General features: G+C 36.5%; 1 protein-coding gene across 1 annotated transcript in view; it reads right to left on the reverse strand.

Annotated features, from left to right (window-relative positions):
• Positions 1 to 1,158: 1,158 nt before the first annotated feature.
• VWA3B (von Willebrand factor A domain containing 3B) overlaps positions 1,159 to 20,620 on the reverse strand; it is a 75,418-nt gene continuing 55,956 nt past the window's right edge. The window contains exons 23-28 of the mRNA XM_052774084.1: positions 13,737 to 13,857; positions 12,804 to 12,928; positions 11,489 to 11,626; positions 10,854 to 10,951; positions 6,713 to 6,954; positions 1,159 to 1,512 (exon numbers count right to left, since the gene is read on the reverse strand). Of these exons, the coding sequence (XP_052630044.1) occupies positions 1,271 to 1,512; positions 6,713 to 6,954; positions 10,854 to 10,951; positions 11,489 to 11,626; positions 12,804 to 12,928; positions 13,737 to 13,857 (966 nt within the window). The 3' untranslated portion in view covers positions 1,159 to 1,270. The remainder of the gene's footprint in view (positions 1,513 to 6,712; positions 6,955 to 10,853; positions 10,952 to 11,488; positions 11,627 to 12,803; positions 12,929 to 13,736; positions 13,858 to 20,620) is intronic.

A 20,620-nucleotide genomic window follows, 5' to 3' on the forward strand; every position in this document is an offset into this window, starting at 1 on the left:
AAAGAGAAGAATCAAGTGTAGAGGAGGTAATAAAGGAAAAGACCTGAGATATTACTGCTACATCAAAGCAGAAGAATATCCTAGCAGTCAGACCCCATTATAAATGTGTTATGTATCTGGAACACACAAAAAGGTCTATGAATAAATTGGCTACCATAAAAGCTGGAATTCACCAAATATCTGGGTTACAATATATACATGTGTATACTTTAATTGGCCACCTTCTGTTTCTGTTTGACTAAGTGTATCTTTTCAACTCCACTTTACTTCAAATGTAAAGATGAATACATACACCTGCCTGGAAATTTCGTAGGTATCTACAGTCAAGCTTATGGAAATCTTTACTGTCCATTCACCTTGATATGCCAAAAAATATTAAGAATCAGTCTTCACCTCCTTAACAGAAGGCCCTAGACAACCATACAGTTGTGTCACTACATCCACAAGACATACTTTGGTTGAGGTGAGGATCTTCAGTGCTAAACACACTACATTCCCCCCGACTGTGTACCATTTCAAATGTCATGTCTTGGACAGTGAATATCACATTACCTTTGTTAGATAGAGAAAATGAATCTTTATTTGGAATTTTTTTTTTTTTTTACTGGATTCAGTCACCTATCCATTATTTGGGAGCTAAGAGTAGAGATGATTCTAAATATGTCTAGGTGCAATTCCTGCTTTCATTTATAATGCCATAACACTGAAGCAATTCCACTGCCTTCAGAGTAGCACTGGCTTTATATCAAATGTCACAGGGAAGAATTCAGCCCTTGGTCTAAGTCTGTGTTACCAAGAGGTTAGTCTTCGAGGGCAAAGCACCTCATCTGTGTTCTCATGGGACAGTCCCCATCAGTGGAAAAGCTTTCAGACAGATACACATGAAAATCAGCATCAGTGGAAAACTGGGTAAGCTCCCTGCAGCAGGTCTTCCCAGAGGCCTTACAGACTGAGTCTGTGAAAAAGGAGTGTTGGAGAAAGGCATTTCGTAAGAAAGACCCACAGTTAATAAATCAAATAGGTCTGCTGCAAACAAAGGATACTCTGACAAATACAATTTTCCATTCTCTCATATTGATACTTTTCAGCAGCACAGCTGACCCTCTGACACTGTTTCTTTTTCATACCTCCAAAGTAAGTCTGCAAAATCATAAATAATTTAGCATTAACAAGTCAGTTTATTTTTGATTCAAGGAATAAAATTTCACAGTTACAGGTGCTAAAAATATTTCCTATCTGCAGCCTCATCCATTCCTCACAAACTCCTTCATCATGCAGCCTTAACGTGGCTTCCTTTGCTCTGCGCAGTGGTACGGAGACTGTCTTGCCAATACTTGCTGCTCCGTGTTGACTCTAATAATTCTGGTAATGTTACTTTTACCAGAGACTTTTCTACAGCAGGACTGTGCAAGCAACAGGAATCCTTTGGTGAGCTGGGAGTTGAAGCACTTGGCGACTGCACAGTTTGACACCTTGATGAACGCCAGGATGATGAAGTGGACAATGAGGATGCTAGGAGAGAACAGGTACTCTTTTGTGAGAGAAAATATTGCCCCACCATAAGCTTGGATATAACAGTTCAACACACCCCCAGTACATACCCCAGGATTTATCATGGAACAAATGACTTTATGACTATGGTAACAGAGTAATGGTCCTATGTAAAGAGGCTTTTCACTCCTTTCCTTTTTGCTTTCATCCTCACAAGTTCAAACCAGTCTGCTTTTTAAGTATTCTCATTTTCTAAGCTTGTAGCTTTTGTTATTCACGTGCCAACCTTTGTTCTTACTCTGTCTCAGGAACCATCTTCTAGCCACTGCTGGAGACAGGGTCCGGCGACATGGACCTTTGTCTCACCCAGTACAACCATGCTTATCTTCTCTGGTTTGCTATTAACAATACTGTGTCACTGAAAAGTCACTTTTTACAATCATATCAAATGAGACCACCAACTACTAGGCACCCTCCTAGCACAAAACAATGACAATCATAATGAATGAATGGCAAAAGACTGGAAGCTGGAGGAAAAATGAAAGAGAATAAAATAGGAAGAAACAAAGTAAACAAAATCATATACTCTATTTTGCTTCATATATTTCTTTAGGGGGATTTCTTGGTTTTAAATGATAATATAAGAAACACTCGTGTAGTAGAAAACAAAACTGTGGGAGGCATCTGAAGAATAGAGATATGATATACAGGGTAGGGAAGCAACAGCACAGACTGAGTACATAGAGAGTATGAGATCTGAGTATGATTAGTTTTAGGAATGCCAATCATCAATAGCTACCACTGAAAACTCTGAAGCTGAGAGTTTAAAAATCAAAAGTGTGCCTTTGAAAATTGTCTTATAAATGCACGACATGAGCACTTAGATACACAAAAGGAACATTCTGATTCTTCTTGGGCACCCTAAGAGACAGGAATCTGGAGTTCACCTGTGTGAGGATCAGGATTTCTTGACAGTATCCTATAAGCTGACTATCTGTCTGTGGTACAAAAACATTGCCGGACTAAAATACTGAAAGGTATTGTGGCCATACTGCTACCTTGAATAAAATGAAAGATGCACTGTTAAATACAATTCACAAAATGTTTATTTTCTTTACCCAGTGCATGCACCCTCTAAGTACCTTCCCAAGATGTTGGAAGAAACCATTCTGGTCTTGCTCCCAGAACCTGGACAGAATTGCCCTTCCTCTCCACCCTCAGACACCCCAACACATTCCTCCTGCACCAATGGTACGGCACTTTCTTCCTCTGCACATCTCCATGTTTCATTCTTTATGGGGAAAGAGATGGAAAGTTTAACACACTTTCCTCTTTCGATGAGCGGACAACCCTGACAGAAGAGAGAGTCGTTTGGGCCAAGTTGTAACATGCTATCAGCAGAAAAACAAAAGCTAAATCTGGAGGCAGTTGGGAAGCCCTTAACAACACACAGCTGCAGTAAGTAACAGATGCAAGCATAGCTGAATTGACATCAACTGCTTATTAAACAAGCCATGACCAACAGATGGGAACACTGCTTTATTATGATAGCCTTCTCCAAATGCGGAATGAACTATCTGGAAAATGAGATTGGAAAACAAGTGGGTGCTAAAAATGTGAAATCCTACTGTGGGAAATCCAGCCAATCCACTAGACTGCCAGGTGCCACAGCTGTTACACTCTTGAACCCAATTCAGAGCAACTAGATTTGCCACAGAAAAGGATAGAAAATGATAATTTTCAAAGGTCTCCCACCTACCCCATATTGGCGGTTACAGTAATTATCAGTGTAATTGCTTCAAGTCACATCTCATTATAAATTAGAAGGGACATTTGGGCTCTGTTAGCTCTGATTTGCTAATGCATCAGGCAATGCAGTCTATTACTGTGTATTATACCTGTACTTCACTCTGAATTGTTTTCTGATGTAGTTTTTTACTAGACAGCCATTTTGGAAAATCAACAAGGAAATCCTGTGAAATGAACATTGATTTTAGGCATTACAGAACAGAGAGAAGACTAGGAAGACAGGGAGAAGAATTTTTCTATGGAAACAAATACATGTTTTTTTAAAGTATCTGTAAAAACAATTATTGCAATAACCAATGACAGAGTTAAGTATTTGTGATCTTGTTCAATCAAATAGCATTATTCGAGTTACCTAGACAAAGAATCATTAGCCCACTAACAGTCAGCAGGAATTTGCCAGGACTTCATTCACTGTCTTATAAACACACAGAGCTAACTAACACAAGAGCAACAAGCATACATATTAAAACAATAATGTGTTAAACGTAATGGTTCTGGAATACATAAGACAAAATCACACATCAACACAATAATGAAGCTCATACACACTAAATAACTAACACAATTACTTATTCTGCATTTGCTTCTGTTAACATTGTTTCCCTGAGTGGGAACAACAGGAATGGGTTGTTGATTTCTAACAATCAGGAATATTTTAGCTGAGCACAAACCAAACCGCAAACATTCCAAAATGCTCCATTAATTCAAACAAGACCCACAGGTCTGTGGAAGTATAAGGCTTCAAGGAAATACAAATCTTCATCAACCACCTATTTAAGAGCCATGTAGCTGAATCCACATTATCTTGGAGAGCACAAAAATCCATCCCTATATTGGGCAATGCTCATTCAAGTTCAGGAGAACTTACATCCTCATATAACAGAAGATTGTACACATGAAGTCAGCAGAACCGTAGGAAGAAGTGTTGATTAGGACATGGAGTAGTTACAAAACACAGCTCAATCAGATTACTAAAAAAATATATATGTATCCGGAGAGTTTGTAAGAAGTGACAAGACAAACCTTTGGAAAGGAAATGTAGGAATTGCTGATGGCATTAAATGCTTTTAACACATTACACACATACATACATATGGAAAACTATTGTGTATAAATATGAAGAGAAAGCCTTTACTTCAGGCGAACAGATCAGGACAATTGAAGGTTTTCTGAAAGTTAAAATATATCCAAATTATTCAGGTATTTGATATTACAGGGAAAAGAATATGTGGGAGGATTATGTATCTTTCAGATAAACCAGTTCCCAGTTTAATAGACTGCTTTTAGAAATCTTGAAAGAATAAGTATAACAGTTACTGTAAATGACATTTACCTACCAAAATTATTAGCTTTAACTATTAATGGTATTTACAGGTATTCAAAACATTTCTCTGAGATGCTGACTGTATTTTTAAAAAAATCTGCCTTTGTTATAAACAACCAAGAAATAACGAAGTATTGAAAACAAGTACTAGGAAGATCAGGTAGGGGATCACACTGATGAACATTGGTGTGTCCAGCGTATGAAGGGCAACAATTCAGATTTCAGGGTTGTGTAGGCGTCTGAAGATGAAAACAGGGTGTTTCAGCTCATAAGTACTTTTGCAATTTAGGCTCCTGACTTGAATAGCCAGCCTTATTTGAGCATTATGAAAACTCCATGAAGGGAAAATGCATTGTTAGATACCTGATATTTTTAATATCTGGTCCACAGAGACTAACTGAACAGTTCATTTAGAACAGTAGAGCTTTCCAACACCTCACCCATGTTATTCAACACTTACTCATATCAATATAATTAAATATGACTATTCTGAGGGTAAATGTTAACCTGTATAGGTGAATCTCACAGGTCTGGTGCTCAGCACATAGACTGCCAAGCAGTAAGTGTAAACTAATAGTTCATACTAGACCTGAACCTTGGGCAGAAGGAAAAAACAATGCCAGGCAAATTTGTTTTCATTATTCTCTTCAGTCTTTAAAATAAAATCCAGTATTAACACAGTTAAAATAGATGTGCACGTCAGGGGTCAAGTAACACATTTGATATAATTTACAAAATTATATACACAAAATGCTATGAAATCATTAGCATAGTTTGAAAATGGGACAAATATCTACATCCAAAGAGGATAAATACACAATCATGTACAGAGATTGGATAAAGAGATATCTGATGAAACCCTGTGAGGATGATCATATAGTCTTACTTAACATCTTCATCAGCTCTCTGACTTTCTGCTTTCTGATAAAACACAGAAGGATAGGTAAATGAAAATACATTTAAGAAAAAAAAAAAAGCCATATCCAATGTCTGTGGTGTCATAAGAAGAGGACAGGGTACCCTCTTTAGCAAGTTCGACCTGCACACCACCTTGAAGTCTTGTTAGAGTCTTGACAGAGTACTATGAGATTATTTGGTAAGTCTAGGCAGGATTCAGTGCATAGATAGCCACTGCTCTCATTTAATCTTTCCTTCAACCTGCATGGAATCAGTAACAGGACTTGCTGATCACATTAGCATTATTTCACATTTACCCAGCATCTGCATCTCAGGATGTCTGAGAGGGAGGAGCCTGGGATAACTGAGCATTTCCAGTGAAGTAGCCCTACCTGTGAAAGCTGTGGTCTCTCACACAGCTACAGGACAAGCCCAGCACCTCTGCTCTCATATAATTCTGACCAGGCCACTCCTAAAATGCAGTGGCACCATAATACCCATTACAAGCAATGTAAATGGAATTTGCAGACAATCTTTAAAAGATGAGTGAGAACATCAAAGGAAAGTTCAGAGAGGCCAAATTGATTGTCAAAGTTGATTGACAACATGATGATTGAGTGAATCTATAGTCTACTACTTTTGGAAGTAAATAATTAATGGGGATCTTGAGAACGTGTTTAAAATAGTACTAGCAGGTATGGATAAAAATCCTCTTATCTTTCCACTGAAAGTAGGATCTTTAAAATGAAGAGCTTCAACTGAGCTAGCTCAGACACTAAAAGCAATTTAACCTCTGAAGCATTGAGCTCCATAGGCAATACAGACATACCTTTAATCTAACAAGTAACAAACAGTAGAGGGACTGGAATATATACTCTGCTTACTAGCAGGTACTAAGGTTGGCGTTATTGCACCTTCACTGCTACTACAAATGTTAGGGAAATTAAGGTAGAATATGCCGGAACATGCTTTATTCAGTTCTTCCCTTTATGGTGGAAACACATGCTGAGAATGATCAGTGTGAAGAAAGGTTTCCAAAGGAGGTGAAAGAATCTCATCACATAAGACATAGGAAAGCAGGCTGGTCTGACACCCAGAAATGCAGAAACCTGGTTCCTTTTGTGGGGATTAACTAAAGGCCCATCAGATCTGTTTAATCCCTAATATAATTTTCCAGAGCTGCTACTTTACCTCCAAATTCTTCTTCATTGCTACACAGTGCATTTCTTCTTCTCTGTTTTACTTCCCCTCTGGAGACAAACAAAAGATCATCAGAGTTCAACATCCTCTCCCTGGGACATCTTTTGTCTATTGCTCTCCTCTCCTTTTTCTTTTTTCCCCTGTCTTCTTTCATAATACTTTCTCTTGCTTCTTCTCCTTCTTCATCTTCCATAGACAAGTGAGGATAGGGCTTTGTGGCCTCTCTGTCCAGGCTAGAAAATCAGACAAGGAAATTCACTAAGCTAAAAGCATGCTTATCGTATAGTATTTTAAATCCTTTTTTATATGACATAGCTTTCACCTTTTCCCACATCTCACAGTACAAGAGAAGGACTTATCACACTTTTGACCATTTGACAGGGCTAAAAATGTCTTGCAATTCAGTTTCTCTTTAATTTATAAAATAAGTAAAGAATAGCCTAAAACAGACCTCTAAACCCTAATTCTGTCTACCTCTTATGACTCCAAAAAGGATTTGGGCAATAATTGTCTTTTATGGTGTAGGTCCAGAGCACATAGTGTTTTACTTTGCATGTGGAATTTGTTAGTTACATTTGCAGAGTGCTTGTTCTGCCATAATTATTTCTTTCCACTCTGATGGCAGGAAAAGACCCAAAACAGATGCTAGCATCTGATATTAAAATGATGAGAGCTATATTAGTACCTCTAAAGATTAGTGAATTAAGCATGACTCCTAGTACACACCACATAAACATCAAAAGACAATCCCAAAGAACCCAGAGCTGAAGAGTTAGCCAAGCTATTGTAATACATCTATGTGCACTGTGGACTCCCTGTCAACAGGGGAGCATGGGCTATCCCTTTTAATTTTTTCCCTTACTTCTACAGGACTTAGCACACAAGGATTTTCTCTTTTTGAGCTTCTAGTATCGCATGGCATTCAAAGTTTTTGTTTCCTTTCTGAACAAATTATGCTTCTATTTTGTTTGTTTCTATCAACAATGTCAGCATGTTCTCATTAGATCTGTGTGCATCCATGAGCAATATGCTGCACTGTTCCCCTTTGATAAGTATGACAAGGGAGGTAGGTATCTATTTTAGAATATAATAAATAATAAGTTTCAGTGGGGAGCACATTTCCATGCCCTCTAAAAGGTAGGGGCTCTAACAGAAACTCCAACTCAATCTGGGCTGGAACACTGCCATAGCATTGCTAATATTAGTAACTGATTAAAGTGTAACTAATGAAATACAGTTGTTTAATGGCTTTGAATGTACACCTCCTCATAAAAGGAAAACAATCATTCAACACAGCATGGCAGTTACACAAATAAACAAATATAAAGTAAAATCATGGCCAATACCATTTTTTTAAGAGGCAGACATGTTAAAGCAGCAAGAAAGGAATGAGATTTCACTTTACAAGTATGTGGCTTTACAGAGAACTCAAAACCTTGCTGAGAATGTTACAATCAAAAGACAAACATTCTGAATTAGTAAGTGCATTGTCAGGGACTGTCTACTCAAATCTTACATAGCAATTTATTGTAGAGAGTTATAGATCCAACAAGTAGGAAACTTAAAAGACTTTTAACTATAAAAGCTCTTTAGTACCAGTCTTCTATTGTTAATTCTTGGAAAAGAGACTAAAAATGCAGCAGAACTAGATATGACACATAATGTAGAAAAAGGTGGAGAGAAATATATTTCAGTAGATGATAAAGTTGGGAATGTGCAAAAGAAGGTGCTGGCAGCAAATTGTGGAATATTGTGGATTAGTAGTGATCACCAAGGTTTTTAGTGGCACACCAATACACCTCGTCTGCATACCTGGGGGTTAGGTCTATGTTGACTATATGCTAAAAATTACTATTTATGTAGTTTATCCAATGCCAACAGAGGATCCTGGGAATCCCAAAGGCTCCAATATGTCTAGTTCAGGGCTGTTAGTGGGTATCTCAGTTGAGAGAGGCTCAGTTTCAGATGCTCAGCTCTCTTTGTCATTTCTTATTAGCTGCTTTACACATTTCGTTGCACTCTGCGCAATAAATCTTGACATCCAATATACATCCATGGAGCCATTCTCAGAGCTGCCAAATATTCAAGTGTTACTGCTCAGAGTCCCACAATGTCCCTTTGTGTATCTGGGTCTTGGTGTCTTTAAAATGCTAGCAATCAGATGTAACTAATAGCATTTGCAATAATATTGTTTGGAGGCACTTCTTTAACAGGGGTAATGTAAGGACAATCTTAATAGTGCTATCCTCAAAAATAGAGACATTTTGCAGTAAAAACATTGCCATTTGAAATATGGTGGTTTGTTTCTAAAATATACAACTGCTGCAAGAAAAAACAGAAACGATGTAGTAAAAACTTTGGAACTTAAAACAACTGTAAGACATTGGTGTGCTCAGTCATAACAATGGCAAGTCAGCTTGCCATTGAAGTCTGTTTGGAGAATGAATATTAAATGTGATATTAAAGCACTCAGTCATGAAACAAAGCATGCAGAATGGAAGCCACTATTATTGCTTATGCATTTAGTCACATCTTTTCTTAATAAGGGAAATAATAATTCTCATTTAGAATATAATCCAAATCAGTGGAAGGGAAAGACTGCCACTGATTTTGCTGGAACTCAGCTCAGTTATATACCTGCCTCTTTTCAACTGGTTGTATGCATTAAGTAGGAAACCATGGTCCTCAGGTTTACTTTTTGATGAAAAGAGGCTACGATGATGTAGGTGATCTGGCCTCGAAAAAGGCATTGATGTATTTCCAGATTTGGAATTCTGCTCAGTAAAGTGGGGGTATTCATTTGTTTATGTATGTGCTGTGGCTGCAAGCTGGCAAAAAAGCGAGTTTCAAACTGCACTGGAATTACTATTAGAAAATGTCTGGGAAACAGGGCTTGCATCAGTGTTGCTTTTTCATTCCATCATTCTCAGGGAATCTATAGATCAGCCCACAACTGGTATCCTCGCCCATCATTTTTAGATATAATCTTTAACACTGATCATCATATTAGAACACTTCAGTAGAAATGACGAACTTCTAAAATTGCCTTTAAAGGTGGGATTTGTCCTGTGCATGCAACCTCTTGGGAAGAAATTTCCCATGCCGGAGATTATACATGTCTTTGACAGCAGTGCCCATACTACGTTGACATACACGGAAGAGGAAATCGTTCAGTCTAGAATCCCTATGGGATGTCAAGGCAGATGGAAGAGTCAAAACAGAAGTATATGTTTTCTCACACAAAATGTGAAACTGTGCAGCTCCTTCTGGGAAGAGGCTATGGATGATAAAGGTTTACATGGGTTCAAAAAAGCAACCGCATGAATTCATGGAAGAAAAATCCATCAAGGCTGTTTAATACAGAGACTCCAGTTCTGCTTCAGAAAATCCTTAAATCACAAATTGCTGGAGGGTGGGAAGAAATATCCCTAGATGATTGTTCTGATCGTATTCTACTTCCTAAGATCTGTTGTTGCTAGCTGTCAGAGATTGTCGGTGCTCTGAAGGTTATCACAATCCAGTGCTATTTCAAATGTATTAAACTAGAACTTAATACAAGATGAAAAAGTAATCCAGAATCATTTGGAACCACTGCACGTTCAGCGCACGCTTCACACCAGAAAAATGTTACCCCTGCTGTACATAAGTTCTGCAGAACTTAAGTAGGGGCTCATATTCATCCTACATGCTCTCTCCCCATCATTCCCCAGATTTAAGCCCAGCAGAAGATTCAGTATCTTAGAAACAACTTGCAATTTTATGCATAGCTTTATATCACAACAAATATCTTAAAGGAAAAATAAGGTCTACAACAAACAGAAACTCCATCCCACCTTTCAGCAATCCTCTAACAGCTTCCTGGGGCTAAGCTTCAAACCACCACATCCCACCAATGTTTCCAAAATGAAAATAGGGCAATAAATTGCCAGATAATAAAATGGTAGGACAGTTCATGCTCAATTGACATGCTTGTGGGTCAAATCACTTGGTTGCATGTATCAAGCAAGCCAGTTCACAACAACTGTAGTTAGAGTACTACATATGGAAATCGGACAGCATAGTTGAACCCAAAATGCAACATTTAAGATTCATGTAAAATAACTTTTATATTTTTAGGTTCAAGCATACTCACGTCATATAATCCACCATCTGCACCATTTTTATGTACTGACAGGAAAAGGCATACTTTGTTTGGCTGATTTTAATAAGCCCACTTCTTACACAGTGTTCCTGCAATAACACAATCAAGATTCATCTAATTTAAACCTAAATCTCAGAAACAAGGAAGATACATATGTCTAAAAAGTCAACTGTTTTAATGTAACTGTAATCAGCCTCTAAATAATGAAGATAAAAGTTTCAAGTACAAAGTACATTTTCTTAATATGCAGGATGAAAAATGCAGTAAAATTATCATAATGGCTTACAAACAAACATACATAATGAAATAGATTGAAGACTATACTGACTGTGATAAAACTCCCTATGTTTCTCATTTTAGCAGCATGGAACTTGTGAAAGCCACCAAACGGATTATAGAGGAAAGAACAGAATATGATTTAAGAATAAATTATCCTACAGAATTTCTTGGTTCATGTCTATTACATAAGCTCTTCACTGAGCCCTGAAATCTGATTTGTTTTGGTTAGCTGGAGACAGGGATTCGGACAGTGAGCTCATTAGCCTGGAAAATTGTATCTGCCTCATCAAAAATAGAACAATGGTAATACCGTTGCCAAATTGGTATCATCTTCTAGGTTTACTTACCTTCCTGCTGTTGAACATCAGAACTGTGTAGAGTTTGTCACCTGTTTCCTCCCTCTTTGGTGTTGCTATGACAATGGCAGGCACATAACATTCATTTCCTATCGGTGTCCCAGTCCTGGCAAACACATAGTCTCCAACCTGCACATCAGGAAAGCATTGGTTTGCAAGAACCATGTAACTTGTGAGTTTTACAAGACATAAAAGGTAAATACTAAGATATTTTTACGTTAATCGTCATTCTAACACATTCCCATGCTTTAATATGGGTCTTTAAAAGAAAAGAAGAACAAATTGGTCCTTGCATGTACCAATCACTCACAATTTCCACTGAATCAGGGAGGACACAAAGCAAACATAAAGGACAGAGCCCTACTAAATGTACCAGGGCTCAACTAGCAAGGCAAACTGAATTAGGAAACTCTTACAACTGTTCATTCCCATGGACTTTGCTCAAATTTATACATTTTTAATAAGCTTTTAAAGCAAGCTTGGAAAACTTAGAGAATTCCATATGTAACTGACTTATACAAAATGATTTTTAAAATGAACACAGAAGTCACAATTTTCTATCAAATTCCACAGATCTTCTCTAGAGTTGGATGTTCCCCTTACAGAATACCAGGAACTACCAGATCAGGATTTGCCTTCATTTTAAACAGAAAAAAAGGCATGTGTCTAGTTTTAAGTGTAACAAAGCAGTTATAAAAAATGCTTCTTGTATTCAAAACAGCTGTATCCATTCTGTATCCTTTCTGTAGCCATCATCCCTCTCGCGTGTAAAATAAGAATCACCTGAAAAAAAAACTGATTACAGATAGTCAGCTGAAAAATTTTAAATAAAACAGAAATGTAATAAGAATTTTTTTTCCATTACTGTTATTTGCCTTAGTGTAAGGTTATCTGCTGGATTTAAAACATGCTGTGAAAAACAAATGGTTATAACCTGCTGTACATCACATTGTGTATAAAAGGCTCTCCTTGATTTATAATCTATGTGCTAGGAAACAATCAGTCTGCTGGTAAATAGTTCACCTTTCTTCCCTAGGTGGGCAAATATTCATGTTTTATAAAGAAAAGAAAAAAGAATGCTAATAATCAAAGGAATAGGACTGCAAAGAAAACAAGCTCCAAACAAATGAAAAATAGCGTGTTGAAAATAGCATGATATTACTGTAACTAAAAACTCTTCTTTAAAATAAATAGATGTATTTAAAAGATTAAAAAAAAAAAAACCCTGTCCTTTATTCTATGTGTGACCAAATGAACAAAATTAAGAATGCATATTTGCTGTCATAAAAAAAATACAGTTTTTCACCTGTAGATGTGGGCACGGCATAGCACCTCCCACAGGTATAGTGAACTTCACAGGTACAGTCCAGGTCTCCCCATTGCTGAAGTCAACAAGTGCACAGGTAGAACTGATACTCTTTATCACAGTTCCTGAAAAACAACACAATAAAATATTCAAATTATTTGTCTTTTACCCCTTGTGGAAATTTTTTTAAAATCCTATAGGCTGTCACACATCACTGAGGTCAAACATGTCTATACTATACATTCTTCATTTTCATTTAGCTAGGGTAAGCTGTGGTAGGGCAATAGAGAAATTTGTACCTAAAAAAACCATACAGGTTTAGTAACAATTCTTAATAATGCCATAAAAATAAAATAAAGAATAATTATCAAGCCCAGGTCTGAAATCTGTAAGCTCATCAGGTGGATGATTGTTGACATAATGAAACTATTACCACAGTTAAAGAAAAGTAATTTAAAAAAAACAAGTAATGGTAACACAAAGATAAACACACATACACACACACTTTTTTTTATGCAATAACAGAACACAATTTTACCTACTAATCATTCTGGCTCAAAACTCAACAAAAAGGCAGAAGCATTTAGTGAATTCTTTGAACACACGCAGAAGCTTGGCTTTTGACAAACACTCAACAGCAACATTCAAGGGAGACATCAAAGAGAGATAAGTTGATACTCTTGGATACTCAGTTACTTAATAGGAATTCCTTCCATACTCTTCTTATATAAATGTATCATTGCTTTCTAACTTTACAAAATGTATGTCTTTTTATAAATGTATATGTGTGCACACACAAGATACATATTCATTTTTCATGAGTATGCAGATGTAATATTAAATCTGATTAAGATAGAAGTAGCTAATTTTGACCAAAACTAATGTTTTATCAGCATTAAGAAACTCTTAAAAATATTTAAAATGTGGATATACCTGGATAATAAAATCCTGTGATGTCAGATCTTGCAATCACCTTCTGGCTTTTGTGAGTCAAAAATACTTGGCCTTTTTGTCTTTTCTTGGACTTTGACTTCACAGTTTCTTCTTCAAGTCTCTGCAATTTGATACAATTATTTTTTCCACAACAGCTAAGCCTGTCAGCCTCAATCTATCCTTTGGAATTAATTAAATATTTAGGCAATGTAATGTTATGACCACTGCAGATAATTCACAGTAAACTGGAATTATTTTAAACATTCAGAATAGTTATAAACAAAGGAAGCAATGTTACAGAAAGTACTCATGGATAAGATCATCTAAGAGTTTTCACTATAAAATCCTGTTTTACATGGTTGTAACAATACCTATATTTTCGAGTGTTCAGGCAGAAATTTACCTTGATGAATTATGGCTCTGGCTGCCAATTTCCTAGAAAAAATTTTACAAAGTTGTACAATTCATATTCAAGGATGAGGTAAGGAAAAATCAACTGATTTTGCAGAATAATTGAATGTGCTATACACATTCATTTTGAACAGATATGTGAGTCTTCACAATAATCTTATTTTTATTAAAAGTACCTCACTGTATGGAATGACTGACTAAAAAAAAATCAAATATAGAATAAAAAAAAAATGAAAAAAATCTTGAAGTGTGTGGAAAAAATGTTTATTTCCAAACTATAAATTCAAAATTAAATTTTTCATCAGTTTTAAAACATTCCAGCTTAGCAAAATACTATACCACATTTTCCAGAGCTGCCACTGTCTATCATTCTGCCCTGCTACTTTGGGTTCTTCGTACACTAGTTCTCCTCTTTGGGGGGCAGCTCCCCAGACTACAGCTCCTGTAATGTACCACAGCCACAGAGGACACTGGAGCTTACTGCTGAATTGCTCATAAATAAGTCTGGGGGACCACGCACCGGGATGGTGAAAATAGAAACACCAGTGGGGCTTTCTGTCTGTGGACCAACTCAACTCCTAGTTGAAGTCAGTGACTGCAATTAGGAGTAACTGAATGAAGAATGCAAAAAGCATGATGGATCTCACACAACAACTGAGGCAGGGGGCTCTGGGAAACACAGTATGTGAAAAATAGTCAAAGACTCACAAATCTCAAGGGGTCTATGTAAAAATATACTGTCAGGCTTTCCAAGTTTGTGCATACTTGAATTTACAGTCACCATATTCCTTTACCTTAAAGCCTTTTATATCTCACATCATTAACATTTTATGGAGTCTCAGTGTTATTTGCCTTTAAAGTAAATCATGTTCCTGAATCCCTTTTTCTTCTAGAAGAAAAAATTTCTTCCCGTTCAGGGCACGTCTCTTACAGGAAGTTTTGAGACAATCAGAGTATTATGTAGATATGTCAGAATGTGAAAGAACACTTTACATTTTGCTTTCCTGAGAAAATTAAGAAAACTGATGATATAAGAATATTTTCTTTCTAATATTGAAAAGTCCATAATCCAAGTATTTTTATAAGTACATTTTAGTAATTCTCAAGAATAACACTGTAATTTACATTTACTACAACAATCGCAAATTAATTCTTGAAAAAGTCTATTATTTTGTCCATACTGCTCACAATAAAGTTTCTAAATACAAATTGTAAGCAAGTGCAAAGTTAAATAATTCAGCTTCCCCATTAATTTTTAAAACACATATTTATTAGCCTACCTTGTAAACATTTTGCAAGCATCCATCTCTTATACAGTTCCTTTGAATCATAAAACCACAAGCTTGAAATCTCAAACTTTTCCACAGATCTACACACTGTTCTGAAAAACAACCATAACTCACAGGCTCCTAAAACCCCTGCTTGCTAGGGTGTGTACAACCTGCTTCCTTGTCTGATTACATTTTTCTTCCTAAAAAGATATATTTGCTTTTGATACTTGATTTTCCCTAACAGTCAATAATGACAGAAAAGCTGGGTATAACTTTGACTAAATTGTTTGTTCTCAGTTTCACTATAACTATCACAAACTCTTTTTTCCAATCTCCCATACAAAAATCACAAACAATCCTAAAAAAAAAAAAAGCCCTAAAAATAAGCAAAACACACACACAAAAAGGCAAAGAGATATTTTAAAAAGGAGATATGTGGCGTTTTTCTAGTTTATTCTTTACCGCTACAGAATACAAATTATATCAACAGTTCTGTTTTTCAAACTCAGTCTAAACCAGAGGCTCTTTACAGCACTCAACTGACTGCTTGAAGTATAACCTGACAAAAGCTGATTTGGGTGCAAAGACTTCCAGCTCCACAGACACAGAAAGGTATTTGGGTAAACCATTTACTTAATTCCTCAGGCTCCAAAGGGACAGCTGCTGCTGAATATTTATTATCAACTAATTTGTAATGCTTGACTAATAATTTGGGCAACTTCCAGCACTTGCATTAATCCAAACACTAAAGACTGCACAGGCATCCACAACGAGGACGCCGAGTCCTGCAAAATTCAGGTGGCTCAGAAATACTAAATTCAAATCCATCTGTCCTTCCTCTCACACAGCATTTAGGTGTTCAGCGCAATTGACCCAGACACCATCAGAGTGCCCATTTCTGGGCTACCGTTCTCCAGTATTTTTATTACAAAAGAGCCCCATCTGATTCTCAGGGATTTTCACCCTGTTTAGCTCTGCTTCCGTTGAAGGCAATGCATTAAACCATGAGGTGAAGGAGATTTTGTTTACCTCTGCCAATACCTGCTGCATTTTTAAATTCCCTTTCAAAGGGATTAGTTTTTGCACTTTCCTACTATAACTGAGAAAGGATAGGAAGACTATCCACAGATCTCCATGTATCTTGGCTCTAACTTTGGCTTTTCACAATCCTGACACCTCTAGAGCCAAGCAACCACTGCTTTTCCCAGGCTGTCAGTGGCAACAAGCCCATTGTGTGTAGACCACAGTCCATTTTTATGAAAGACCCTAACTTTTTGTAGCTACATGCTGTCTGTCCAGCAGGTTACTTCACTGACGACAATGGAAAAATTGACATTTCTAGGTAGTTATAACTTTTTTCTTGTTGCATTATTTGGGATGCTTGTTTTCCCTTGTCTCCCTAAAGAGACACAAGAACAAAGGCAGGGGATGCCAAGCTGTTTAGGAAACATATGAATGCAAAAAAGGTATCAACAGACAGCAATTAGTAATCCTTAAACAGTGAGGAAGAATGAGGAGTGTAAGAAATAGGACACCAGGAAATAGAAGAAACTGCCAAGGGAGATCCAGAATTTCCATTCTTGTAAAGAATCAAGTCTCAGCTATAAATATTTTGTTAGGAATAATTAAATCAATTGTCTATGAAACATATTTTTCAGAAAGAACAGACTCAGTGAGTCACTAGAGGTCCCTTTCCACCCAAATAAACATGCTTTACAAAACACATTATGCCTATTAACTATTTTAAGTTATTTTTAATCACACAGTGACCATTCAGCAGGGTCACAAACAAGCGTAAGCCTTGCATGTTCAAGCTCATCCTAAGGGGAAACACAGTACTTTTAAAGGTATATTCTTAATGAGAGTTAATCCTTAGCAATGAATGCAGCTTTATTTCTCTGCAGAATCTGAAGTCCATTCATATGCAGATATAGAAATATTTAGTATGAGAAGAAATGTTCTCCATCACTATTAAAGCCCCGATTATAACAGTGGGGAAAAAAATACTTTACATGAAAATGTTACGGCCATTAACGGAATGCACAAAACTGTCCTGGAAGCTATCACGCTTGGAGAATAGTAACGTCATGACCCCAGTAGACCTGAGGTTGTCTAATGAGAAGTGGGTAGGGGACCCTGAACAATTCCTTTTACTAGGTGACATCATGTTGCAAACAGCTTTAAAATTCAGTGAGGAAAAAAAACATCATAAGAAATGATGGCTGACTGTTATGCCTGACAAGTTCAAAATAGAAAACAGATACCATATTTTAAGTCAAAGCAGTTACTTATTAGAAAAAAAAAAGTAAATGGTACATTCCTCATTTTTAATATCTTTAGATGAAAGCTGAGTGCTAGCCTGAAGAGAAAGATTTTTGTCAAGCCATGCCTTAATCTGTACAGCAAAAGGAACTGAGTAAAATGAGTAAAATACAGTCTACAACTAGCCCTCCAATTAGGTAATCATCAACGTTCAGTGTTTTATATTTTGCCTGATAAAAACGAAATGTATTTGCTCATTTCCCAAAGCATTTACTTCTTGCATCACTAGAGGTCTTCGGTCATCTCATGGCCCTGTGCAAATGGTTGTCTACTTCATCCTCCTCCAATAAGGCACTGGCATACCCTACCTTTCACAGATAAGTGCAAACGTAGCAGCCTGAGCACAACTCCCAGAGAAGGTCAGAGCACAGAGGGAGGATAACCAGACCATTAATTCAGTTGTGGGCTTAAACAGAAAGCTCTCATAGCAAGGACATCCAAAAAGGATTACTAATTCTTTTAAGAAGTTGTGTAGGTAATTATGAACCCTTAAATGCTAAAAACTAAGGGGTTTTATTTTGAATTTAGTGAAAAAGAATTAGCAGGAAATTTAAAAGTCTGCTTTGTTGAGTAGATCTCCAGGATAATTGTGATTTTTCTACCATCTCACAATGACAATTTTCATTCAGTGCCATATCAGCTATTTCCTTGCTGTAATGTATTTCGGCTGGCAGTTTATTTTTTTACACCCATTTTGTAGACAGACATCACAGTTGGAAAAACCTCTGACAGCATTTTCAAAAGGCTCCCCATTTTTTTCTGGGGTTTTTTCACTGTTTTTTCCACCACCTAAAGAGAACTCTAATTACATCTGCATTTCTGTCTCTCACTCTTAAAGCCTTTCAGTTGCAGATTAGCAATTACTGAAGATGGTGCTCTGATTAGGCTCCTAAAGCAGGTTGACTCAGGATAAGTGATTGCACAATGTTAATCACATCATGTCTGAGAGCACACATTGGTTGTTTCAAGGCAACAGTAAAAATACAGTCAGCAAATGAAACATGAACAAGTTTCTGCTGCTCTTGTATTGGGACATTATATGGCAGAGGTAAAATCAATAATCAAAACAGCTGTAGTAGCAATGTAATATTTTCAGAGTAATGTAAAATGAATCAAGATCATCTGTTTTTTGAAGACATTAAAATGTTTTCAAAAGTACAGTCTTAATGAAAAAAAAAATCTCAAAAACTACAGAAACCTGAATGTGATCCTTTCCATAATGACTTAATTTCATACATGGTCTATGCTATCATAATACATTCTATTCCATTTAACGCAAATAATTTTTTATAACATGTCATAGTATGTAAAGATTTTTTGTATACTCTGGTAAGCAGAGAATATGGATACTTGGCATAATTTACAGTTGTAAATTCCAGTTGTACATTCCCATTCATTGCTGAGAACTCACAGTATAGGTTTGTACTGTGCTCATTCGAGTTTCACTTAGCTTACCTCTTCAAATTGATGTATGTATGTGTGTATATATATACATATTTATATACATACATGCATATATCAGGGCAAAAAAGAACTACTATGATCACTTGATTATGCTTCCTACATAATACAAAGCATAGGACTTTCCTCAGCATTCACTGCAACTAGGCCAACTCCACCTTCAAGTTCAGTTAAAGAGCAGTTTCCCTCACTCAATGATACAAAACAATGAACAGGAAAAGGAATATATTAATATATGAGCTTTATGATTAAATCTCTATTCTACTTATCCTCTCTTAGAACTTAGAGGTTTGAGAATAGATTTTCTTTCTTATTAATTTCCTAGAGAGCTTATTTTAATATTATCATAGTACTACCCTACCTAAACAGCAGTACTACAGAGGCAGCAGCACTCCCAGTGAAGCACTGTTTGATGAAGCTTTTAGATGAAAAGACTTGAAACTGAATAAGAGAAATTGTTTGTTTTTTTCAGAGGTAAGTACTTTGAATTTCAAAGAATCAATACTGTATACAGAAATCTTTCCATTGGGGAGGATTAAATCACTTTTAAAAACATAAAAGTCTGTTTTTCATTTCCCTGAGAATTCATACTCATATCTTGAAGGTAAAACCATTAAGGTAGAATCAATTCATTTTCAAGAATGTTCTGAAAGAGTGAAAATAATCATAGAAGAATACACCATTGTAACCTAAGATATGTTTTCTGACCACAGAAAGAGCTAAACTGAAAAAGTATATTCTCTCTTCCAACAGGGCAGCCTAAAATAACTCACTAGCCTTATTTTTGTACTTATTGCTTCATATATTTCCATATGCATTTCATTAACTCTCTCAATAGTGTTCCAAATAAAATCAGAGGTTCATCTAGGGGACATACATATATCTCGATCAAAAGTCACAAACTTCAGTTTCAGAGTAGCTAGACTACTTTCTGCTAATGCATTAAGGGAGTGGAGAGAGCACTCTGGCCTGCCAAAAGTAGGTGTTCACTTCAGGATGAGCTCCAGATGCCACAGACTCCATTCACAACACTGTGAGATTAGCTATCAGTTCATGTATGCCTACATTTTATGGACAGCTAAATTTTAGTGTCTGAATATGAAGCTAAATGCCACCTCTTCTCTCCATCTTTTCACTTACAAGAAAGATGCCATGGAAGATTACAGTGAATTACTCCAACATTACAAGATCTTTTAGTCCTGTTTATCAGATATTAACCCAACCACAAATCTTACATCATAATTGCCTTTAATATATCCTTCTTTCATATATATCTCTGCTGTCTTTGCAGAGGAGATAAAGATACTTTGCTCAGATTTGTTTCTAAGAGGCTCGATTTCTGTGACGCTGTCAGCTTCAGAACTTCTGCTTCCCTGGTACTTCAAAAAAGTCATTGAAAGCTTGCTCCCTTTTTAACTA

This window comes from Harpia harpyja, chromosome 22 (assembly GCF_026419915.1).
Source record: "Harpia harpyja isolate bHarHar1 chromosome 22, bHarHar1 primary haplotype, whole genome shotgun sequence".
NCBI classification, from domain to species: Eukaryota; Metazoa; Chordata; class Aves; order Accipitriformes; family Accipitridae; genus Harpia; species Harpia harpyja.